The 27,248-nt window shown below is 34.9% G+C and overlaps 1 protein-coding gene across 1 annotated transcript in view; it reads left to right on the forward strand.

Moving 5' to 3' along the window:
- The first annotated feature begins 1,065 nt into the window (after nt 1-1,065).
- Nucleotides 1,066-27,248, forward strand: part of LOC108030712 (odorant receptor 42a) — a 105,590-nt gene continuing 79,407 nt past the window's right edge. The window contains exon 1 of the mRNA XM_044091361.2: nt 1,066-1,841. Coding sequence (XP_043947296.1) covers nt 1,066-1,841 — 776 coding nt within the window. The remainder of the gene's footprint in view (nt 1,842-27,248) is intronic.

Here is a 27,248-nt window from a genome sequence, read left to right on the forward strand (position 1 = left end):
TTCCCCGATAGTTCCTATGGGAGCTGTAAGATGTAGTTGTCCAATCCGGCTGGTTGCGACTTGTATACTACCTGCAATAGAAAGAAGACTTTTGGGAAAGTTTTAGCCCGGTAGCTTTAAAACTGAGAGACTAGTTTGCTTAGAAACGGACGGACAGACGGACGGACAGATGGACAGACGGACGGACAGACGGACATGGCTAGATCGACTCGTCTTATATACTTTATGGGGTCGGAAGCGTCTCCTTCACTGCGTTGCAAACTACTGACTGAAATCATTATACCCTCTGCAAGGGAATAAAAAGGTTAGCTAAAGCTTAAAGTTGGGATGAAGCATACAGATTCTAGGGCCCCATATACCATTTACAACGAAATACATATTGAACTGTTTTTACCCTACTAAGGCAAGCTTAGTTAGAAATAAGATTTCACACAATGCAATATTTCTTTAAGGCTTTGCATATAACAAAAAATGGTAAGAGCAAATTTAATAGCCAAATACAGATTCTGTAGCTGCTATGTTCAACAAATCTTTTTAATAAATATTTAATATTTATTACTCTTCTAAAATGTTAATTGTTAATTGTTAAATGTAAATATCTGTTTTCTCATTGTACTTATATAGTCTTACGTATTGTCAGCATACGTGATGATGATAGTACCCATGCAATATCCCAGTACCCAGCCCCACTTAAATATATATTCCTGTGAACGGATACAGCCTGCTCGGTCTTTCGGCGTGCAGCCCAATCATTATTTATTTATGTATTAGTGTAAGCTTTGACACCATTAAGTGTCTAACGCTTTTTGATTTTTTGGTAGGTCATTTGGATTATATCAATTCTCTACATGAATTCAGTTTAAGGAAGAGAAGGGTATCGGAAAATATGCACGTCAGAGTCTTACGCCTTACGCTAATTCATTTTTAAAAACGAGTTTTCAAATGTCATTTATAAATTATCTAAGTCGTCGATTGATGAGCTTATAATCACGCTACTGGCAGGCATATAAAAGGACTGTGCTGACAACACATGATTTGAAAAACTAAAGTTTGAGTGCATTCACAATGGACCTGCGAAGAATCTTTCCGGCCTTGTTTACAAAATCGGAAGAATCTCCAGCTCGCTCGCGGGATGCAACCATTTACCTATTGCGCTGCATTTTCCTGATGGGTATACGCAAACCACCTGCAAAGTTCTTTGTGGCCTACGTTCTATGGTCTTTTACCCTGAACTTCTGTTCTACAATTTACCAGCCAATTGGATTTCTCACGGGCTACATCAGCCATCTGTCTGAGTTCTCGCCGGGAGAGTTTCTTACTTCGCTCCAAGTGGCTTTTAACGCATGGTCCTGCTCCACCAAGGTGTTGATTGTCTGGGCACTAGTCCAACGCTTTGACGACGCCAATGCCATACTCGACGAGCTGGACAAACGTCTCACACTGCCCAGGGAGCGGCTTCAGATTCACCGCGCTGTATCGCTTAGCAACCGGATTTTTTTTTTTTTCATGGCAGTGTACATGGTTTATGCCACAAATACTTTTATTTCTGCTATTTCAATTGGACGGCCCCCTTACCAAAATTATTATCCGTTCCTGGACTGGCGATCCAGCACACTGCACCTCGCCCTGCAGGCCGGCCTGGAGTACTTCGCTATGGCTGGTGCCTGTTTTCAAGATGTCTGTGTAGATTGCTACCCAGTAAACTTCGTGCTTGTACTTCGCGCACATATTTATATCTTTTCGGAGCGTCTCCGGCGTCTTGGCACAGATCCTGCGGAAACCACGGAGCAGAGATTCGAGCGGCTAGTGGAGTGCATACACGACCACAAGGTCATACTACGGTGAGTGATTGTAAACTTTTTATACCCGTTACTTGTAGAGTAAAACGGTTTACTAGATTCATCGAAAAGTATATAACAGATAGAAAAAAGCTTTTCCGATCGCATAAAGTATATAAATTCCTGATCAGGATCACTAGACGAGCCTATCTAGCCATGTCTGTCTTTTCGTCCGTTTGAACGCTGAGATCTCGTAAGCTATAAGAGCTAGAGCATTAGGGACTTGTCCGGGTGCTACGCACACTTTATAGCACACAATTCGCGAAAAAATGTGCCACCTAGAGTTTTTATGCTGAAAAAAAGTTGACTTAAATGATTAAGTTCCGATGCCATCGTTTACCCACTATAACGACCACAAACAACCGTAACGGTAAATCCCTCTGCCGCCCATATATCGAAATCACGGGTAGATGGCGCTTTACGATCTTGCTATGCTGAATATCTTTATCTACCTATTTGCTGTCTTTAGGTGGGTAACTGGTATCTTATAGTCGATACACTGGACTAACTGGATTTGTTGGATGCACCTAGTCAATAAACTTGGAAAATTCGCTGTTCTATTTCCACAATCAATTCTTATTCTTGCTTTTGTCTAGGGTTAGAAGAACTTTATTGAGGGCAAAAAAGTGATGTTGGTTGTGCAATCAACTCGAATTCTTAATGTCAATATAAGAAACATTAGTTCTACCACTTTTTTAGTAATACTAGCAAGTTTGGCTAGAAAACATCAATAAAAATCGAAGTTCTGAAGACTGATATCAGGCTTGTGCAATTTGTTATACCATCGCTTAAAAAATATCGGCAAACGTTTTTTATTCCGATTTTCAAAAGTTTTTGTTTCTGATGTCTCATAGGCGGCTTTATCGATAAAACAATATTTCTACCACTTTTTAAAAAAATAGATTGTTTGGCAAGAAAATAGCTATAGCTACATTTTGTATAACCGTAAACTACTAAAGGTACAGGTTTGAGCTTGTCGTTATACCCCTTGAGGAACCCCAACGACATTGTGTGCGGCTATCTGGCAGCGTACTCCGCCTACAGGGTCGGCTGTGCTCAGGGAAATGGGAGAGGAGAGGGAAAGGGAGAGTTTTACTACCTAGAATCCCGATCCGTCACATTAAATTAAATAGTAGACAGAGTTAAGACTATTGACTAAGTAAACCAAAGCCCAAAGAATCTAATTTTATAATAATTGTGAGGAATTGCAGATGCCATTTAATCCTTCAAAGACCACCCAGCCTTGCATAGGCTCGCATTGCGTATGTGGCCAATGCCATTATTAACACACAGTTATTTCAGGTGTCCCAAAAAAAATTACTTCATTTTATACTTCATTCTCATTTGCCCATGGCAAATTAACCATTTAATGGGTAAAAATGATTTTCATTCAAAAATTTACGTTACCACTTAAGTTTTATCAAAAAAATAAGGTCATATTAACAAAATAAATTATTCTTTAATTATATTACTTGGCTCAGATTGATATTAACATACAGTCGGCTATGCCGTACTTACAACATGGATACTTCAAATTTGTTTCCAGCGCAAATTTGGACGGTGCGTGTAAACGAGGATGTGTATGATGTATGCTCATTGAACTACAAAATGTTATTAATTAACAGTCAACCTAAGACCTAATATATATACTGTACCCGTTTAATTGCTTATTGCTTATAAAATATAAATATATTTTAAATACTACAAAGACGATGCAACAGTCAGATCGACTGCCAAATCGGGTGGTGAATCCTTATCTGAGTGGAGGCAGATTCAACAGCTAAACCAAGAATCCGGGATTGGACGTAATGTTGGCTAACCAACAGTCCGGAGTTAGGTTACTCACCACTGGTCAAGAGAATCTCGCGAAAAACAGGTGTATCGATTTTTGAACTGCAAACATAATAACTAAATGCAAGGCTGGGTTTACTTTTATTAACCTTAAGTTTTCCTTACGTCTTAAAACGGTTGGAAAGCTTGGTACGGAACTTCAATTTATCCGGCTGCAAGCGACTAGGCTGTGAATATTCTTGAATATTCTGATGCTCTGGAAAACTGTATGTGGCTCGCTTCGAGAAATGGGCCGGCTCTACGTGTTGGCAACCAGAGTGGGCCCAAACGAGCAACACGCGATTTCTTCAAATAGCGCTGCGCACTCCTAATAACGTTACCCCATTAGTACCTATAAGTTTTTTTGAGGGATCTAAAATTTTCTATTGCTGTCGTCGAAATTCCAGACATCCAAACTTTGGGCATTTGGAATTATCTTTGTGGTGGTTCTCTTGATGGTCTTATTGGGCGGGTATTGAGCCCGATATATATATATAACATGGACTTAGCACTCACTTTGCATAATTCGATCAGAATTAAAACGAGGGTGCTTTCGCCGAAAAATCAGAAATAAGAGAACAAAAAACGCAAATGGTGGGCGCAAGCTTTCTGACAAGCAGTTTAAGAAAATAGTAAATTATCGTTTGATATTTTCTAGAATGTGACGTTGCCAAAAGGTTGCGAAACCAGTAGCGGTATTTTATATTTAGCAAAAATATAAGAATCTTTCCCTGTAATGAGTTCAATCAGTTCACTACACATTGGGATTTATTTGGTTGATTATAATATGGGTAATTTATTAGTGCATTCGGTTAGGGGCTCATGAATGTCCCCGCTTGACCTAAGAATTAGTTTGCTTGGCTTAAAATTCACATAGCTGCGCGAGCAGCGCCTCGGCCAGCTCTTATTTATCTAAATATGTATATTAAAGTTTGTGTGCCGCAGCAGAGCAGCGGTGAATGCTTATGCTTAAGTGTATATAAGCGGCGCAAGCAGCGGCCGCGCATGAGGGAGAGGGTGTAATGCTCACATGGTAACCGAATGATCGGATATTCATAACATTGTTGTGTGGGTCGAATTACACCGCACTTGAAGTGCTGGGAATATTGGGACATAAACAAATGCCAAAATGTTGCAGTGATATAAGTGGTACAGTGTGTACCCGATATGTGAGCATACTACATCTCCCTCCCTTTGAAATATAAGGTAATCTATGGAGCTTTTTTGTTAATTATTATGTTGTATGTGTAATATATATATAATTCAATTCTTGCACCATAAGTTTAAGTAAAATAAAAAAAAAACTTTATTTTATTTCTTATTCTTAAACTAGTTACAATTTTTATTTGAAGAACACCGACTTGCTATTGACAAATCTCAAACTAAACTCGCTCCCTAACTTCTACTTTATTTACGATCATACATCGGTATTGAGCTTTAGAGGCTTTCGTTGCTATTGAGTGACTCTCTAACTTTGGACTTTAGACTCCAGACTTGGGTCCTGAATTCTGAGTATCCTGAATTGTGGGAACGTGCCGATAGTCTGAACAGCGGCTCGTTCTAATTGTTTACTCTACAAGCTAAGGTTTTTGTTTCATGGTAATTTTCCTGTGGCTTGTTTATAGCTTGGTAATTTTCCATTGGCTTGTTTACAATTAAATTTGGATCCTTATTTCTTAGAGGGTGACTTGATTATTATTTCTTAAAGGGTGTCTCGAGGATGACTGTGTGTATGTGTGGGTGTGTAGACATGTGCATAGGAGTATGTTGAACTATGGATATGTCACTATATATAGGTTTATAAAAATTAGAAATTTATTAAAGTAGTAAATATTAGAAAAGTTAGTAAAATCAAATCTTGAAAAATTTATGCGACTATTTATTATTATTTATTATTATATATTCTTTTTCGTATTTGTGTTCTTATAGGTTTTGTTTTTAAATATTCGAATGCGTTTTGGCATTTAGCTGTCCATTCAAAAGGAACATTCTTTTTACATAACCTTGTTATAGTCGCCGAAATTTTGTATGAATCGTCTGTAGTAATCGTAGAATGCTAAAAAACGTCTTGCGCATCGTGCAATGTCACCTAGAAATGTCACCTCATGCATAAAGAATGAAAATTTTTGTGGATGTAACTTTAAGTTAAGTTAAGTTTTTAAGCATATATTTTTCGGAGCAACCTATAACTATTAAGTCATCCATATAAAGGAATGCTTGTAAAGGTTTAAGTCCAGAAAATAGAAAAGTCATCATTATCTGAACTGAATTTGGCGCTATTTTTAAACCAAAAGATAATCGCGTAAAGCGATACGAGCCATTGTTGAAAAGGAAGTTATATCTCTTGAGCTTATTTAAAGTTCTTTTTTTTGTAAGATCCTGACATTAAATCAAGTATTTTGCTCGACCTAGTGATCTAAAATATCATCAATTCTAGGGAGTGGGTTCATACGGGTTCATCATCTTTTAATCTCATTTTCTGTTTGTAGAAATTATTCGTGCTAATTGGTTATGTTTCTAATCCGAATATATCATTATATTTTTTACATAAGTTTGAGAGTTGTAATCTAAATTGCGGGGGAAAATTTTTTGAAAATTGGGATAATACAGACTTTTCTCTATTTCTTTGTTTCCTTCGACTACTTTGTAGTTCAAAAGTGATTCATATGCTAATATATTCGCACTGACCACTTTATATTCGTCTGTTGTATTTAGTAGTCTTATGAAAGCATTCTGTGTTGTAGCTTGGTACATGCTATATAAATTCCATGTTCAGTTTCTTGAGTTGTCCTCTTTAAAATTTAATTTTATTTTTCTAATGACTTGTGATCTTGCTGGCGAAAAATTGAGTTATTGCCAGAACTGTATTTTTACGTGCAAGGTCACTACTTTGCATACTTCATCATTGTTTATGACTCCGTATACGTTGGGCTTTGAAGCTTTTTCTATAGATTGCCTAGGCAAGTCTATTTCTTTTTCTCCTGCGCAGGATTTCTGTCTACTTTGGTATCTTGTAGTGACTTTATTTATATTTCTGGTTATATTTTGTAGTTCTTTGATGGTTATTCTTGATAACGCATCGGCTACGTAATTGTCTTTCCCCTTCAAATACTCAACCGTGAAGTTGTATTCTTCTAATTCTAGCCTCATACGTGTCAGTTTGGAACTTGGGTTAGTCATTGAGAACAAGTATGTTAAAGGTCTGTGATCTGTTTTGATGGTGAAATGTTGGCCATAAATGTCGAAAATGTAATATTGCCCAGTTCCTGTTCGGTAGTTCACTTATTACTTTCTCCCATGGTAAAGGCTCTTGATGCATATGCAATGGGAAGTTCGCTCCACACGCTTGCTTACTTGCATCAGTAATTATACAAAATTCTTTACTGAAATCGGGATATTATAGCAAGGTAGGTACCATAAGTCGTGTATTTAAATATTCGAATGCGTTTTGGCATTCAGCTGTCCATTCAAAAGAAACATTGTTTTTACATAATCGTGTTATGTGCCGAGAATTGTCGGTGAAAATTTTTATGAATCGTCTTTAGTAATTGCAGAATGCTACAAAACGTCTTGCGCTGTCTGCATCGTGTGGGGCAGGGTAATTCAGTAAGACGTCATATTTCTTGTCATCTGGAAGTATTCCATTATCTGTGCATTTATGACCAAGAAAAGTCACCTCATGCATAAAAAACGAACATTTTTCTGGATGTAACTTTAGGTTGTATTCCCTGCATTTCTCAAAAACATCTGTTAAGTTTTTAAGCATATTTTTCTCGGAACAACCCATAACTATTAAGTCATCCATATAAAGGAGAATGCAATAGTCATCTTTCTCTGAAATGAATTTGGCGCTATTTTTAAACCAAAAGGTAATCGCGTAAAGTGATACGAGCCATTGCTCGTTGAGAACGAAGTTATATCTCTTTTTCAAGTTCTATTTGGTCATCATTAAATCAAGACATGAAAAGTATTTTGCTCGACCTATGATCTAAAATATCATTAATTCTAGGGAGTGAAAATTTATCGGACAGTAGTTTTTTATTAATCTGACGATAGTCAACTACTAATCGCCACTTCTTTTCTTCGGAACATGGAGCTGATTTTGTAGGGACAAGTAATAATGGGCTATTGTATTCAGATACAGAGGGCTCGACAATCCCGTCGGTGATTAATTTTCCGACTTGCTTTTGAATTTCGTTCGCCTGACATGTGGTCTTCTAAAGTTTTTTATGTATACGGGTTCATCATCTTTTAATCTCAGTTTTGGTCTGTAAAAATTATTCGTGCTAATTGGTTCTGTTTTTAAGCGAATATGTCATTATATTTTGTACATAAGCTTGAGAGTTGTGATTTAAATTGTTGGGGGAAATTTTTTGACAATTGGGATAATACAGACTTTCCTCTAGTTTCTTTGTTTCTTTCGACTACTTCGTAGATCAAAAGTGATTCGCATGCTAAATTATTCGCACTGACCACTTTATCTTCGTCTGTTGTATTCAGTAGTCTTATGAAAGCATTTCGTGTTGTAGCTATGGTAATTGCTATATAAATTCCATGCTCAATTTCTTGATTTCGAATTAATACACTGTCCTCTTTTGAATTTAATTTTATTTTTCTAATGACTTGTGAATAGAGTTATTGCAAGAACTGTATGCTATTGGAACATAAATTGGAAATTTTTAATTTCTTAGTCTTATTATAAGCCAATCTTCAGATGGCTGAAAGTCTAGTTGACAGTTGTATTTTTTAATGAAATCAATTCCTAAAATGCCATCACAAGGGACAGCTAAGTGTAAGTCTACGATATGAAAATGGTAGTCTGTATTTCAATAGATGTTAAGCCTTTGGATTTAGTAATTTCTTGGCTTATTCCATTATCTATCTATTATCTATTATGTTATTATTATTATCTATTATGTTATGTTTAATAATAAGTTGTATGTTTTGAAATATATCGGAATTTTCTTTTACTATAGAGATTTCGGCAACTTTGTGTACCAAAAATATAAGTTCTTTTCCGGTAGCCACATGAGTCAATAAGACCAATATATATTGGCTGAGATTAATAGTAATAACTGTTACTTTCTCTACTGTTGAGTATTTAAAGGGGTTCGGGAGTTTCCCAAAGTGTCATTGGCTACTCTACATTGTTTGTATCATTGTTATTTTAGCCTCTGTTCGAGTTGCCACGGCACCTTGAGTTCCCTCTGTAGTTGCCGCGAGCATTGTTATGGTTTGTATTGTTTTAGTACCTTTAATTGTTAATACGACCACGGAAATTACCTCTCTAACTTGCGCGTCCGCAGTTTTCGCCGCGCTGTGTATAGTTATTGTAGTATAAGACCGAGTTTGGTTTTCCAGTTGTTTCTGTGCAACTGTTTACGAACTTACGAATTTTGAAACGGCGTCATTCAATGTGTTGAAATTGCCAGCTTGCATGATAAGTTTTACCTTATCAATCGTGCAGTTTTTAGTCATTGCTTTTACTACGTGCTGTGTGGAATAACTTCTTGCTAGATCTAGTCTTAAGCCGTCTGTTATGTACGCACTTTCTAAAGCCTTCGTCATCTGCTCAATCTCAGATGTGTATTGATTGGCAGTTTCATTGCGTTGCTGTAGATTCATCAGCTTTAATGTCAATACTTTTACAGTCTCGCCTTTGAACTTACTTTTTAATTCGGCATTTACTTCACCTACCATTATTTTGTTTTCAATCAGATTTCTGGCTCTACCCTTTAGCTTTATTTTTATTATAGAGACAGCTAGGTTTTCGTGTTCGCCTTTTATGGACTGTATTAAATGTAATGCATCAATGAAACTGGTTAAGTTTTCTGCTTTACCATCGAAAACAGGTATAAGCTTTGATGCAGTGTTAATGAAATCAATATTTGTTTTTGCTTCATTTTGAAGTTGTTGTTCTCAGTTATGCTTGCGCTTGAGTCTGAGTCTGTTTGAGTCTACGTTTGATAACGAAACGGCTGGGATAGTAAGATTATTTAAATCTTCTTCCTGTATGTTCGCGTTGAACTCTTCTGTTTCTGTCTAATCGACGCCAGTTGGCTCTTCCAATGTTAATTCTTCATCGGTTTCAACTGTTATTGCGGTATAAAGAGTGGTCGGTAATCATTACTCTGACATATGGGCAACACTTTCTGTATCCGAGGCAGTTTGCTGAAAATTTACATCCATTCTATTCTGTGCACTGTCAGTTTCCCTTTGTCTTTTAACAGGTGCATTAGGAAAATTATTTGAAGTAGATGCCTGGAAATTTAAAGGGTTTTGTGCCCTGCCTTTATCTAGGTTTCTCTTAAACTCGTGATAATTACCTTGATTCCTAGTGGGAATTTGATTTTTATTTTATGAATTTTGAGGGTTTGATGAATTATTTGAATTAATGTTATCCCTTGAATTGCTATTATTATACCTTTGATAATTTTGAGAATTAAACTTTTGATAATGATAATTTTGGTGTGAACTTCCCGAATACCTTCGATTATTATGACGTCTAGGTTTATAGTTATCGAATGGGTCTACATCCCAATGACCTAGAATCATTGCTGCTTCGTTTAGGTTGGCAAGAGTTGTAATATCTTGTTGGATAAACAATTATACAATCTGTCAGGAAGTTTTCTCTCGATACAATCCTTAATAGTTTTATTTAATGAGCTTGTATAAAGTAATCTTTCTGTTGGGTCTGACTCTAATTCTAATTTATTATGTACTTTTGAAGATCTAAACTTAAGTTCATTTACGAACTTACTAATGCTTCCTTGGTATGAGGTGTCCCGGATGTGCTGGATGATGTCTTTATAAAGCCTGTGGTCCTTGAAGGCCTTGATTAGAGCTGCTTTTGTAGTTACCCAAGCGTTGGATTTTTCTTCCTCGATGACTGCTTGCGCTGAGTCGACAATGGTCCTTTCGATGGCTCCATATATGATGTGAGTTTGTCTGGCATCTTGAGTAGGGTATAGTTGTAGGAGATACTCAACCCTGGCGATATACCGGCTTAGCTCTGCTGGATTTCCATCAAAGTATGGAATTTCCTTTATTTGTCCGATCAATTGATTCAGATGAATCTCGGACAGCTGGGGTAGCGCTGATGGATTAACCATTTTGTCCTTTTTGTTTTTAATATAGGCACTTTTAATTTTTAGATTAAGTGCGTATTGACCGATTTGGATTTTTTGACTTTTATTTTATTTTTGTTTTCAATAAAGGCACTTATAATTTTTTAAATTAAGCGCGTATTGACCGATTTGGATTTTATTCAAATTCTCAGTGCGATTGATCTACACATTCTGCGGATCTCTTTTTATTGCCCTTGTTTGTTCACGGAATTTACGCTGATCAGGATAAACTAGTCGTATAGTATTATCCTTCTTTTTGATCAGTACCGGTGACTTTTTAAAGGATTTTTTGAGATCCTACCGACTGCGCCAAATAAATTCTAGCACCATAAGTTTAAGTTAAAAAAAAAACTTTATTTAATTTCTTATTCTTAAACTGGTTACAATTTTTATTTGAAGAACACCGACTTGCTATTGACAAATCTCAAACTGAACTCGCTCCCTAACTCCTACTTCATTTACGATCATACCTCGGTTTTTGAGCTTTAGAGCTTTTGGCTTTTGTTGCTATTGAGTGACTCTCTAACTTTGGACTTTAGACTCCAGACTTGGGTCCTGAATTCTGAGTATCCTGAATTGTGGGAACGTGCCGATAGTCTGAACAGCGGCTCGTTCTAATTGTTTACTCTACAAGCTAAGGTTTTTGTTTCATGGTAATTTTCCTGTGGCTTGTTTATAGCTTGGTAATTTTCCATTGGCTTGTTTACAATTAAATTTGGATCCTTATTTCTTAGAGGGTGACTTGATTATTATTTCTTAAAGGGTGTCTCGAGGATGACTGTGTGTATGTGTGGGTGTGTAGACATGTGCATAGGAGTATGTTGAACTATGGATATGTCACTATATATAGGTTTATAAAAATTAGAAATTTATTAAAGTAGTAAATATTAGAAAAGTTAGTAAAATCAAATCTTGAAAAATTTATGCGACTATTTATTATTATTTATTATTATATATTCTTTTTCGAATTTGTGTTCTTATAGGTTTTGTTTTTAAATATTCGAATGCGTTTTGGCATTTAGCTGTCCATTCAAAAGGAACATTCTTTTTACATAACCTTGTTATAGTCGCCGAAATTTTGTATGAATCGTCTGTAGTAATCGTAGAATGCTAAAAAACGTCTTGCGCATCGTGCAATGTCACCTAGAAATGTCACCTCATGCATAAAGAATGAAAATTTTTGTGGATGTAACTTTAAGTTAAGTTAAGTTTTTAAGCATATATTTTTCGGAGCAACCTATAACTATTAAGTCATCCATATAAAGGAATGCTTGTAAAGGTTTAAGTCCAGAAAATAGAAAAGTCATCATTATCTGAACTGAATTTGGCGCTATTTTTAAACCAAAAGATAATCGCGTAAAGCGATACGAGCCATTGTTGAAAAGGAAGTTATATCTCTTGAGCTTATTTAAAGTTCTTTTTTTGTAAGATCCTGACATTAAATCAAGTATTTTGCTCGACCTAGTGATCTAAAATATCATCAATTCTAGGGAGTGGGTTCATACGGGTTCATCATCTTTTAATCTCATTTTCTGTTTGTAGAAATTATTCGTGCTAATTGGTTATGTTTCTAATCCGAATATATCATTATATTTTTTACATAAGTTTGAGAGTTGTAATCTAAATTGCGGGGGAAAATTTTTTGAAAATTGGGATAATACAGACTTTTCTCTATTTCTTTGTTTCCTTCGACTACTTTGTAGTTCAAAAGTGATTCATATGCTAATATATTCGCACTGACCACTTTATATTCGTCTGTTGTATTTAGTAGTCTTATGAAAGCATTCTGTGTTGTAGCTTGGTACATGCTATATAAATTCCATGTTCAGTTTCTTGAGTTGTCCTCTTTAAAATTTAATTTTATTTTTCTAATGACTTGTGATCTTGCTGGCGAAAAAAAGCTTTTTCTATAGATTGCCTAGGCAAGTCTATTTCTTTTTCTCCAGCGCAGGATTTCTGTCTACTTTGGTATCTTGTAGTGACTTTATTTATATTTCTGGTTATATTTTGTAGTTCTTTGATGGTTATTCTTGATAACGCATCGGCTACGTAATTGTCTTTCCCCTTCAAATACTCAACCGTGAAGTTGTATTCTTCTAATTCTAGCCTCATACGTGTCAGTTTGGAACTTGGGTTAGTCATTGAGAACAAGTATGTTAAAGGTCTGTGATCTGTTTTGATGGTGAAATGTTGGCCATAAATGTCGAAAATGTAATATTGCCCAGTTCCTGTTCGGTAGTTCACTTATTACTTTCTCCCATGGTAAAGGCTCTTGATGCATATGCAATGGGAAGTTCGCTCCACACGCTTGCTTACTTGCATCAGTAATTATACAAAATTCTTTACTGAAATCGGGATATTATAGCAAGGTAGGTACCATAAGTCTTGTATTTAAATATTCGAATGCGTTTTGGCATTCAGCTGTCCATTCAAAAGAAACATTGTTTTTACATAATCGTGTTATGTGCCGAGAATTGTCGGTGAAAATTTTTATGAATCGTCTTTAGTAATTGCAGAATGCTACAAAACGTCTTGCGCTGTCTGCATCGTGTGGGGCAGGGTAATTCAGTAAGACGTCATATTTCTTGTCATCTGGAAGTATTCCATTATCTGTGCATTTATGACCAAGAAAAGTCACCTCATGCATAAAAAACGAACATTTTTCTGGATGTAACTTTAGGTTGTATTCCCTGCATTTCTCAAAAACATCTGTTAAGTTTTTAAGCATATTTTTCTCGGAACAACCCATAACTATTAAGTCATCCATATAAAGGAGAATGCAATAGTCATCTTTCTCTGAAATGAATTTGGCGCTATTTTTAAACCAAAAGGTAATCGCGTAAAGTGATACGAGCTCGTTGAGAACGAAGTTATATCTCTTTTTCAAGTTCTATTTGGTCATCATTAAATCAAGACATGAAAAGTATTTTGCTCGACCTATGATCTAAAATATCATTAATTCTAGGGAGTGAAAATTTATCGGACAGTAGTTTTTTTATTAATCTGACGATAGTCAACTACTAATCGCCACTTCTTTTCTTCGGAACATGGAGCTGATTTTGTAGGGACAAGTAATAATGGGCTATTGTATTCAGATACAGAGGGCTCGACAATCCCGTCGGTGATTAATTTTCCGACTTGCTTTTGAATTTCGTTCGCCTGACATGTGGTCTTCTAAAGTTTTTTATGTATACGGGTTCATCATCTTTTAATCTCAGTTTTGGTCTGTAAAAATTATTCGTGCTAATTGGTTCTGTTTTTAAGCGAATATGTCATTATATTTTGTACATAAGCTTGAGAGTTGTGATTTAAATTGTTGGGGGAAATTTTTTGACAATTGGGATAATACAGACTTTCCTCTAGTTTCTTTGTTTCCTTCGACTACTTCGTAGTTCAAAAGTGATTCGCATGCTAAATTATTCGCACTGACCACTTTATCTTCGTCTGTTGTATTCAGTAGTCTTATGAAAGCATTTTGTGTTGTAGCTATGGTAATTGCTATATAAATTCCATGCTCAATTTCTTGATTTCGAATTAATACACTGTCCTCTTTTGAATTTAATTTTATTTTTCTAATGACTTGTGAATAGAGTTATTGCAAGAACTGTATGCTATTGGAACATAAATTGGAAATTTTTAATTTCTTAGTCTTATTATAAGCCAATCTTCAGATGGCTGAAAGTCTAGTTGACAGTTGTATTTTTTAATGAAATCAATTCCTAAAATGCCATCACAAGAGACAGCTAAGTGTAAGTCTACGATATGAAAATGGTAGTCTGTATTTCAATAGATGTTAAGCCTTTGGATTTAGTAATTTCTTGGCTTATTCCATTATCTATCTATTATCTATTATGTTATTATTATTATCTATTATGTTATGTTTAATAATAAGTTGTATGTTTTGAAATATATCCGAATTTTCTTTTACTATAGAGATTTCGGCAACTTTGTGTACCAAAAATATAAGTTCTTTTCCGGTAGCCACATGAGTCAATAAGACCAATATATATTGGCTGAGATTAATAGTAATAACTGTTACTTTCTCTACTGTTGAGTATTTAAAGGGGTTCGGGAGTTTCCCAAAGTGTCATTGGCTACTCTACATTGTTTGTATCATTGTTATTTTAGCCTCTGTTCGAGTTGCCACGGCACCTTGAGTTCCCTCTGTAGTTGCCGCGAGCATTGTTATGGTTTGTATTGTTTTAGTACCTTTAATTGTTAATACGACCACGGAAATTACCTCTCTAACTTGCGCGTCCGCAGTTTTCGCCGCGCTGTGTATAGTTATTGTAGTACAAGACCGAGTTTGGTTTTCCAGTTGTTTCTGTGCAACTGTTTACGAACTTACGAATTTTGAAACGGCGTCATTCAATGTGTTGAAATTGCCAGCTTGCATGATAAGTTTTACCTTATCAATCGTGCAGTTTTTAGTCATTGCTTTTACTACGTGCTGTGTGGAATAACTTCTTGCTAGTTCTAGTCTTAAACCGTCTGTTATGTACGCACTTTCTAAAGCCTTCGTCATCTGCTCAATCTCAGATGTGTATTGATTGGCAGTTTTATTGCGTTGCTGTAGATTCATCAGCTTTGACTTCTACAGTCTCGCCTTTGAAGTTACTTTTTAATTCGGCAATTACTTCACCTACCATTATTTTGTTTTTAATCAGATTTCTGGCTCTACCCTTTAGCTTTATTTTTATTATAGAGACAGCTAGGTTTTCGTGTTCGCCTTTTATTGACTGTATTAAATGTAATGCATCAATGAAACTGGTTAAGTTTTCTGCTTTACCATCGAAAACAGGTATAAGCTTTGATGCAGTGTTAATGAAATCAATATTTGTTTTTGCTTCATTTTGAAGTTGTTGTTCTCAGTTATGCTTGCGCTTGAGTCTGAGTCTGTTTGAGTCTACGTTTGATAACGAAACGGCTGGGATAGTAAGATTATTTAAATCTTCTTCCTGTATGTTCGCGTTGAACTCTTCTGTTTCTGTCTAATCGACGCCAGTTGGCTCTTCCAATGTTAATTCTTCATCGGTTTCAACTGTTATTGCGGTATAAAGAGTGGTCGGTAATCATTACTCTGACATATGGGCAACACTTTCTGTATCCGAGGCAGTTTGCTGAAAATTTACATCCATTCTATTCTGTGCACTGTCAGTTTCCCTTTGTCTTTTAACAGGTTCATTAGGAAAATTATTTGAAGTAGATGCCTGGAAATTTAAAGGGTTTTGTGCCCTGCCTTTATCTAGGTTTCTCTTAAACTCGTGATAATTACCTTGGTTCCTAGTGGGAATTTGATTTTTATTTTGTGAATTTTGAGGGTTTGATGAATTATTTATATTAATGTTATCCCTTAAATTGTTATTATTATACCATGGATCATTTTGAGAATTAAACTTTTGATAATGATAATTTTGGTGTGAGCTTCCCGAATACCTTCTATTATTATGACCTCTAGGTCATAAATATCGAATGGGTCTGCATCCCAATGTCCTAGAATCATTGCTGCTTCGTTTAGGTTGGCAAGAGTTGTAATATCTTTTTGGATAAACAATTATACAATCTGTCAGGAAGTTTTCTCTCGATACAATCCTTAATAGTTTTATTTAATGAGCTTGTATAAAGTAATCTTTCTGTTGGGTCTGACTCTAATTCTAATTTATTATGTACTTTTGAAGATCTAAACTTAAGTTCATTTACGAACTTACTAATGCTTCCTTGGTATGAGGTGTCCCGGATGTGCTGGATGATGTCTTTATAAAGCCTGTGGTCCTTGAAGGCCTTGATTAGAGCTGCTTTTGTAGTTACCCAAGCGTTGGATTTTTCTTCCTCGATGACTGCTTGCGCTGAGTCGACAATGGTCCTTTCGATGGCTCCATATATGATGTGAGTTTGTCTGGCATCTTGAGTAGGGTATAGTTGTAGGAGATACTCAACCCTGGCGATATACCGGCTTAGCTCTGCTGGATTTCCATCAAAGTATGGAATTTCCTTTATTTGTCCGATCAATTGATTCAGATGAATCTCGGACAGCTGGGGTAGCGCTGATGGATTAACCATTTTGTCCTTTTTGTTTTTAATATAGGCACTTTTAATTTTTAGATTAAGTGCGTATTGACCGATTTGGATTTTTTGACTTTTATTTTATTTTTGTTTTCAATAAAGGCACTTATAATTTTTTAAATTAAGCGCGTATTGACCGATTTGGATTTTATTCAAATTCTCAGTGCGAATGATCTACACATTCTGCGGATCTCTTTTTATTGCCCTTGTTTGTTCACGGAATTTACGCTGATCAGGATAAACTAGTCGTATAGTATTATCCTTCTTTTTGATCAGTACCGGTGACTTTTTAAAGGATTTTTTGATATCCTACCGACTGCGCCAAATAAATTCTAGCACCATAAGTTTAAGTTAAAAAAAAAAAAACTTTATTTAATTTCTTATTCTTAAACTGGTTACAATTTTTATTTGAAGAACACCGACTTGCTATTGACAAATCTCAAGCTGAACTCGCTCCCTAACTTTGGACTTTAAACTCCAGACTTGGGTCCTGAATTCTGAGTATCCTGAATTGTGGGAACGTGCAGATAGTCTGAACAGCGGCTCGTTCTAATTGTTTAGTAATTTTCCTGTGGCTTGTTTATAGCTTGGTAATTTTCCATTGGCTTGTTTACAATTAAATTTGGATCCTTATTTCTTAGAGGGTGACTTGATTATTATTTCTTAAAGGGTGTCTCGAGGGTGACTGTGTGTATGTGTGGGTGTGTAGACATGTGCATAGGAGTACGTTGAACTATGGATATGCCACTATATGTATGTTTATAAAAATTAGAAAATATTAATATTTTTTTTTGTAGTTAAAGTAGTAAATATTAGAAAAGTTAGTAAAAATCGAAAAATTTATGCGACTATTTCTTATTATTTATTATTATATTTTTTTTTTCATATTTGTGTTCTTATATTCATTATAATAGTGAAAATATTACATTTTCTAGAAAACAAAATTTGATGAAATTTTTTTTACTCTTATGAATGGTCATTATGGCCACTAATTATTTAAAATTCTTTACTAAAATCGAGATATTGGAGCAAGGTAGGTTCCATAAGTTTTGTTTTTAAATATTCGAATGCGTTTTGGCATTTAGCTGTCCATTCAAAAGGAACATTCTTTTTACATAACCTTGTTATAGTCGGTGAAATTTTGTATGAATCGTCTGTAGTAATCGCAGAATGCTACAAAACGTCTTGCGCATCGTGCAATGTCACCTAGAAATGTCACCTCATGCATAAAGAATGAAAATTTTTGTGGATGTAACTTTAAGTTAAGTTAAGTTTTTAAGCATATATTTTTTGGAGCAACCTATAACTATTAAGTCATCCATATAAAGGAACGCTTGTAAAGGTTTAAGTCCAGAAAATAGAAAAGTCATCATTATCTGAACTGAATTTGGCGCTATTTTTAAACCAAAAGATAATCGCGTAAAGCGATACGAGCCATTGTTGAAAAGGAAGTTATATCTCTTGAGCTTATTTAAAGTTCTTTTTTTGTAAGATCCTGACATTAAATCAAGTATTTTGCTCGACCTAGTGATCTAAAATATCATCAATTCTAGGGAGTGGGTTCATACGGGTTCATCATCTTTTAATCTCATTTTCTGTTTGTAGAAATTATTCGTGCTAATTGGTTATGTTTCTAATCCGAATATATCATTATATTTTTTACATAAGTTTGAGAGTTGTAATCTAAATTGCGGGGGAAAATTTTTTGAAAATTGGGATAATACAGACTTTTCTCTATTTCTTTGTTTCCTTCGACTACTTTGTAGTTCAAAAGTGATTCATATGCTAATATATTCGCACTGATCACTTTATATTCGTCTGTTGTATTTAGTAGTCTTATGAAAGCATTCTGTGTTGTAGCTTGGTACATGCTATATAAATTCCATGTTCAGTTTCTTGAGTTGTCCTCTTTAAAATTTAATTTTATTTTTCTAATGACTTGTGATCTTGCTGGCGAAAAATTGAGTTATTGCCAGAACTGTATTTTTACGTGCAAGGTCACTACTTTGCATACTTCATCATTGTTTATGACTCCGTTTACGTTGGGCTTTGAAGCTTTTTCTATAGATTGCCTAGGCAAGTCTATTTCTTTTTCTCCTGCGCAGGATTTCTGTCTACTTTGGTATCTTGTAGTGACTTTATTTATATTTCTGGTTATATTTTGTAGTTCTTTGATGGTTATTCTTGATAACGCATCGGCTACGTAATTGTCTTTCCCCTTCAAATACTCAACCGTGAAGTTGTATTCTTCTAATTCTAGCCTCATACGTGTCAGTTTGGAACTTGGGTTAGTCATTGAGAACAAGTATGTTAAAGGTCTGTGATCTGTTTTGATGGTAAAATGTTGGCCATAAATGTATGGTCGAAAATGTAATATTGCCCAGTTCCTGTTCGGTAGTACACTTATTACTTTCTCCCTTGGTAAAGGCTCTTGATGCATATGCAACGGGAAGTTCGCTCCACACGCTTGCTTACTTGCATCAGTAATTATACAAAATTCTTTACTGAAATCGGGATATTATAGCAAGGTAGGTTCCATAAGTCTTGTATTTAAATATTCGAATGCGTTTTGGCATTCAGCTGTCCATTCAAAAGGAACATTGTTTTTACATAATCGTGTTATGTGCCGAGAATGTCGGTGAAAATTTTTATGAATCGTCTTTAGTAATTGCAGAATGCTACAAAACGTCTTGCGCTGTCTGCATCGTGTGGGGCAGGGTAATTCAGTAAGACGTCATATTTCTTGTCATCTGGAAGTATTCCATTATCTGTGCATTTATGACCAAGAAAAGTCACCTCATGCATAAAAAACGAACATTTTTCTGGATGTAATTTTAGGTTGTATTCCCTGCATTTCTCAAAAACATCTGTTAAGTTTTTAAGCATATGTTTCTCGGAACAACCCATAACTATTAAGTCATCCATATAAAGGAGAATGCAATAGTCATCTTTCTCTGAAATGAATTTGGCGCTATTTTTAAACCAAAAGGTAATCGCGTGAAGCGATACGAGCCATTGCTCGTTGAGAAGGAAGTTATATCTCTCGAACTTTTTCAAGTTCTATTTGGTCATCATTAAATCAAGACATGAAAAGTATTTTGCTCGACCTATGATCTAAAATATCATTAATTCTAGGGAGTGAAAATTTATCGGACAGTAGTTTTTTATTAATCTGACGATAGTCAACTACTAATCGCCACTTCTTTTCTTCGGAACATGGAGCTGATTTTGTAGGGACAAGTAATAATGGGCTATTGTATTCAGATACAGAGGGCTCGACAATCCCGTCGGTGATTAATTTTCCGACTTGCTTTTGAATTTCGTTCGCCTGACATGTGGTCTTCTAAAGTTTTTTATGTATACGGGTTCATCATCTTTTAATCTCAGTTTTGGTCTGTAAAAATTATTCGTGCTAATTGGTTCTGTTTTTAAGCGAATATGTCATTATATTTTGTACATAAGCTTGAGAGTTGTGATTTAAATTGTTGGGGGAAATTTTTTGACAATTGGGATAATACAGACTTTCCTCTAGTTTCTTTGTTTCTTTCGACTACTTCGTAGATCAAAAGTGATTCGCATGCTAAATTATTCGCACTGACCACTTTATCTTCGTCTGTTGTATTCAGTAGTCTTATGAAAGCATTTCGTGTTGTAGCTATGGTAATTGCTATATAAATTCCATGCTCAATTTCTTGATTTCGAATTAATACACTGTCCTCTTTTGAATTTAATTTTATTTTTCTAATGACTTGTGAATAGAGTTATTGCAAGAACTGTATGCTATTGGAACATAAATTGGAAATTTTTAATTTCTTAGTCTTATTATAAGCCAATCTTCAGATGGCTGAAAGTCTAGTTGACAGTTGTATTTTTTAATGAAATCAATTCCTAAAATGCCATCACAAGAGACAGCTAAGTGTAAGTCTACGATATGAAAATGGTAGTCTGTATTTCAATAGATGTTAAGCCTTTGGATTTAGTAATTTCTTGGCTTATTCCATTATCTATCTATTATCTATTATGTTATTATTATTATCTATTATGTTATGTTTAATAATAAGTTGTATGTTTTGAAATATATCGGAATTTTCTTTTACTATAGAGATTTCGGCAACTTTGTGTACCAAAAATATAAGTTCTTTTCCGGTAGCCACATGAGTCAATAAGACCAATATATATTGGCTGAGATTAATAGTAATAACTGTTACTTTCTCTACTGTTGAGTATTTAAAGGGGTTCGGGAGTTTCCCAAAGTGTCATTGGCTACTCTACATTGTTTGTATCATTGTTATTTTAGCCTCTGTTCGAGTTGCCACGGCACCTTGAGTTCCCTCTGTAGTTGCCGCGAGCATTGTTATGGTTTGTATTGTTTTAGTACCTTTAATTGTTAATACGACCACGGAAATTACCTCTCTAACTTGCGCGTCCGCAGTTTTCGCCGCGCTGTGTATAGTTATTGTAGTACAAGACCGAGTTTGGTTTTCCAGTTGTTTCTGTGCAACTGTTTACGAACTTACGAATTTTGAAACGGCGTCATTCAATGTGTTGAAATTGCCAGCTTGCATGATAAGTTTTACCTTATCAATCGTGCAGTTTTTAGTCATTGCTTTTACTACGTGCTGTGTGGAATAACTTCTTGCTAGTTCTAGTCTTAAACCGTCTGTTATGTACGCACTTTCTAAAGCCTTCGTCATCTGCTCAATCTCAGATGTGTATTGATTGGCAGTTTTATTGCGTTGCTGTAGATTCATCAGCTTTGACTTCTACAGTCTCGCCTTTGAAGTTACTTTTTAATTCGGCAATTACTTCACCTACCATTATTTTGTTTTTAATCAGATTTCTGGCTCTACCCTTTAGCTTTATTTTTATTATAGAGACAGCTAGGTTTTCGTGTTCGCCTTTTATTGACTGTATTAAATGTAATGCATCAATGAAACTGGTTAAGTTTTCTGCTTTACCATCGAAAACAGGTATAAGCTTTGATGCAGTGTTAATGAAATCAATATTTGTTTTTGCTTCATTTTGAAGTTGTTGTTCTCAGTTATGCTTGCGCTTGAGTCTGAGTCTGTTTGAGTCTACGTTTGATAACGAAACGGCTGGGATAGTAAGATTATTTAAATCTTCTTCCTGTATGTTCGCGTTGAACTCTTCTGTTTCTGTCTAATCGACGCCAGTTGGCTCTTCCAATGTTAATTCTTCATCGGTTTCAACTGTTATTGCGGTATAAAGAGTGGTCGGTAATCATTACTCTGACATATGGGCAACACTTTCTGTATCCGAGGCAGTTTGCTGAAAATTTACATCCATTCTATTCTGTGCACTGTCAGTTTCCCTTTGTCTTTTAACAGGTTCATTAGGAAAATTATTTGAAGTAGATGCCTGGAAATTTAAAGGGTTTTGTTCCCTGCCTTTATCTAGGTTTCTCTTAAACTCGTGATAATTACCTTGGTTCCTAGTGGGAATTTGATTTTTATTTTGTGAATTTTGAGGGTTTGATGAATTATTTATATTAATGTTATCCCTTAAATTGTTATTATTATACCATGGATCATTTTGAGAATTAAACTTTTGATAATGATAATTTTGGTGTGAGCTTCCCGAATACCTTCTATTATTATGACCTCTAGGTCATAAATATCGAATGAGTCTGCATCCCAATGACCTAGAATCATTGCTGCTTCGTTTAGGTTGGCAAGAGTTGTAATATCTTTTTGGATAAACAATTATACAATCTGTCAGGAAGTTTTCTCTCGATACAATCCTTAATAGTTTTATTTAATGAGCTTGTATAAAGTAATCTTTCTGTTGGGTCTGACTCTAATTCTAATTTATTATGTACTTTTGAAGATCTAAACTTAAGTTCATTTACGAACTTACTAATGCTTCCTTGGTATGAGGTGTCCCGGATGTGCTGGATGATGTCTTTATAAAGCCTGTGGTCCTTGAAGGCCTTGATTAGAGCTGCTTTTGTAGTTACCCAAGCGTTGGATTTTTCTTCCTCGATGACTGCTTGCGCTGAGTCGACAATGGTCCTTTCGATGGCTCCATATATGATGTGAGTTTGTCTGGCATCTTGAGTAGGGTATAGTTGTAGGAGATACTCAACCCTGGCGAGATGAATCTCGGACAGCTGGGGTAGCGCTGATGGATTAACCATTTTGTCCTTTTTGTTTTTAATATAGGCACTTTTAATTTTTAGATTAAGTGCGTATTGACCGATTTGGATTTTTGAACTTTTATTTTATTTTTGTTTTCAATAAAGGCACTTATAATTTTTTAAATTAGGCGCGTATTGACCGATTTGGATTTTATTCAAATTCTCAGTGCGAATGATCTACACATTCTGCGGATCTCTTTTTATTGCCCTTGTTTGTTCACGGAATTTACGCTGATCAGGATAAACTAGTCGTATAGTATTATCCTTCTTTTTGATCAGTACCGGTGACTTTTTAAAGGATTTTTTGATATCCTACCGACTGCGCCAAATAAATTCTAGCACCATAAGTTTAAGTTAAAAAAAAAAAAACTTTATTTAATTTCTTATTCTTAAACGGGTTACAATTTTTATTTGAAGAACACCGACTTGCTATTGACAAATCTCAAGCTGAACTCGCTCCCTAACTTTGGACTTTAAACTCCAGACTTGGGTCCTGAATTCTGAGTATCCTGAATTGTGGGAACGTGCAGATAGTCTGAACAGCGGCTCGTTCTAATTGTTTAGTAATTTTCCTGTGGCTTGTTTATAGCTTGGTAATTTTCCATTGGCTTGTTTACAATTAAATTTGGATCCTTATTTCTTAGAGGGTGACTTGATTATTATTTCTTAAAGGGTGTCTCGAGGGTGACTGTGTGTATGTGTGGGTGTGTAGACATGTGCATAGGAGTACGTTGAACTATGGATATGCCACTATATGTATGTTTATAAAAATTAGAAAATATTAATATTTTTTTTTGTAGTTAAAGTAGTAAATATTAGAAAAGTTAGTAAAAATCAAATCACGAAAAATGTATGCGACTATTTCTTATTATTTATTATTATATTTTTTTTTTCATATTTGTGTTCTTATATTCATTATAATAGTGAAAATATTACATTTTCTAGAAAACAAAATTTGATGAAATTTTTTTTACTCTTATGAATGGCCATTATGGCCACTAATTATTTAAAATTCTTTACTAAAATCGAGATATTGGAGCAAGGTAGGTTCCATAAGTTTTGTTTTTAAATATTCGAATGCGTTTTGGCATTTAGCTGTCCATTCAAAAGGAACATTCTTTTTACATAACCTTGTTATAGTCGGTGAAATTTTGTATGAATCGTCTGTAGTAATCGCAGAATGCTACAAAACGTCTTGCGCATCGTGCAATGTCACCTAGAAATGTCACCTCATGCATAAAGAATGAAAATTTTTGTGGATGTAACTTTAAGTTAAGTTAAGTTTTTAAGCATATATTTTTTGGAGCAACCTATAACTATTAAGTCATCCATATAAAGGAACGCTTGTAATGGTTTAAGTCCAGAAAATAGAAAAGTCATCATTATCTGAACTGAATTTGGCGCTATTTTTAAACCAAAAGATAATCGCGTAAAGCGATACGAGCCATTGTTGAAAAGGAAGTTATATCTCTTGAGCTTATTTAAAGTTCTTTTTTTGTAAGATCCTGACATTAAATCAAGTATTTTGCTCGACCTAGTGATCTAAAATATCATCAATTCTAGGCATCTCATTTTCTGTTTGTAGAAATTATTCGTGCTAATTGGTTATGTTTCTAATCCGAATATATCATTATATTTTTTACATAAGTTTGAGAGTTGTAATCTAAATTGCGGGGGAAAATTTTTTGAAAATTGGGATAATACAGACTTTTCTCTATTTCTTTGTTTCCTTCGACTACTTTGTAGTTCAAAAGTGATTCATATGCTAATATATTCGCACTGACCACTTTATATTCGTCTGTTGTATTTAGTAGTCTTATGAAAGCATTCTGTGTTGTAGCTTGGTACATGCTATATAAATTCCATGTTCAGTTTCTTGAGTTGTCCTCTTTAAAATTTAATTTTATTTTTCTAATGACTTGTGATCTTGCTGGCGAAAAATTGAGTTATTGCCAGAACTGTATTTTTACGTGCAAGGTCACTACTTTGCATACTTCATCATTGTTTATGACTCCGTTTACGTTGGGCTTTGAAGCTTTTTCTATAGATTGCCTAGGCAAGTCTATTTCTTTTTCTCCTGCGCAGGATTTCTGTCTACTTTGGTATCTTGTAGTGACTTTATTTATATTTCTGGTTATATTTTGTAGTTCTGTGATGGTTATTCTTGATAACGCATCGGCTACGTAATTGTCTTTCCCCTTCAAATACTCAACCGTGAAGTTGTATTCTTCTAATTCTAGCCTCATACGTGTCAGTTTGGAACTTGGGTTAGTCATTGAGAACAAGTATGTTAAAGGTCTGTGATCTGTTTTGATGGTAAAATGTTGGCCATAAATGTATGGTCGAAAATGTAATATTGCCCAGTTCCTGTTCGGTAGTACACTTATTACTTTCTCCCTTGGTAAAGGCTCTTGATGCATATGCAACGGGAAGTTCGCTCCACACGCTTGCTTACTTGCATCAGTAATTATACAAAATTCTTTACTGAAATCGGGATATTATAGCAAGGTAGGTTCCATAAGTCTTGTATTTAAATATTCGAATGCGTTTTGGCATTCAGCTGTCCATTCAAAAGGAACATTGTTTTTACATAATCGTGTTATGTGCCGAGAATAGTCGGTGAAAATTTTTATGAATCGTCTTTAGTAATTGCAGAATGCTACAAAACGTCTTGCGCTGTCTGCATCGTGTGGGGCAGGGTAATTCAGTAAGACGTCATATTTCTTGTCATCTGGAAGTATTCCATTATCTGTGCATTTATGACCAAGAAAAGTCACCTCATGCATAAAAAACGAACATTTTTCTGGATGTAATTTTAGGTTGTATTCCCTGCATTTCTCAAAAACATCTGTTAAGTTTTTAAGCATATGTTTCTCGGAACAACCCATAACTATTAAGTCATCCATATAAAGGAGAATGCAATAGTCATCTTTCTCTGAAATGAATTTGGCGCTATTTTTAAACCAAAAGGTAATCGCGTGAAGCGATACGAGCCATTGCTCGTTGAGAAGGAAGTTATATCTCTCGAACTTTTTCAAGTTCTATTTGGTCATCATTAAATCAAGACATGAAAAGTATTTTGCTCGACCTATGATCTAAAATATCATTAATTCTAGGGAGTGAAAATTTATCGGACAGTAGTTTTTTATTAATCTGACGATAGTCAACTACTAATCGCCACTTTTTTTCTTCGGAACATGGAGCTGATTTTGTAGGGACAAGTAATAATGGGCTATTGTATTCAGATACAGAGGGCTCGACAATCCCGTCGGTGATTAATTTTCCGACTTGCTTTTGAATTTCGTTCGCCTGACATGTGGTCTTCTAAAGTTTTTTATGTATACGGGTTCATCATCTTTTAATCTCAGTTTTGGTCTGTAAAAATTATTCGTGCTAATTGGTTCTGTTTTTAAGCGAATATGTCATTATATTTTGTACATAAGCTTGAGAGTTGTGATTTAAATTGTTGGGGGAAATTTTTTGACAATTGGGATAATACAGACTTTCCTCTAGTTTCTTTGTTTCCTTCGACTACTTCGTAGTTCAAAAGTGATTCGCATGCTAAATTATTCGCACTGACCACTTTATCTTCGTCTGTTGTATTCAGTAGTCTTATGAAAGCATTTCGTGTTGTAGCTATGGTAATTGCTATATAAATTCCATGCTCAATTTCTTGATTTCGAATTAATACACTGTCCTCTTTTGAATTTAATTTTATTTTTCTAATGACTTGTGAATAGAGTTATTGCAAGAACTGTATGCTATTGGAACATAAATTGGAAATTTTTAATTTCTTAGTCTTATTATAAGCCAATCTTCAGATGGCTGAAAGTCTAGTTGACAGTTGTATTTTTTAATGAAATCAATTCCTAAAATGCCATCACAAGGGACAGCTAAGTGTAAGTCTACGATATGAAAATGGTAGTCTGTATTTCAATAGATGTTAAGCCTTTGGATTTAGTAATTTCTTGGCTTATTCCATTATCTATCTATTATCTATTATGTTATTATTATTATCTATTATGTTATGTTTAATAATAAGTTGTATGTTTTGAAATATATCGGAATTTTCTTTTACTATAGAGATTTCGGCAACTTTGTGTACCAAAAATATAAGTTCTTTTCCGGTAGCCACATGAGTCAATAAGACCAATATATATTGGCTGAGATTAATAGTAATAACTGTTACTTTCTCTACTGTTGAGTATTTAAAGGGGTTCGGGAGTTTCCCAA

This window comes from Drosophila biarmipes, unplaced genomic scaffold (assembly GCF_025231255.1).
Source record: "Drosophila biarmipes strain raj3 unplaced genomic scaffold, RU_DBia_V1.1 ptg000015l, whole genome shotgun sequence".
In the NCBI taxonomy this organism is placed as follows: Eukaryota; Metazoa; Arthropoda; class Insecta; order Diptera; family Drosophilidae; genus Drosophila; species Drosophila biarmipes.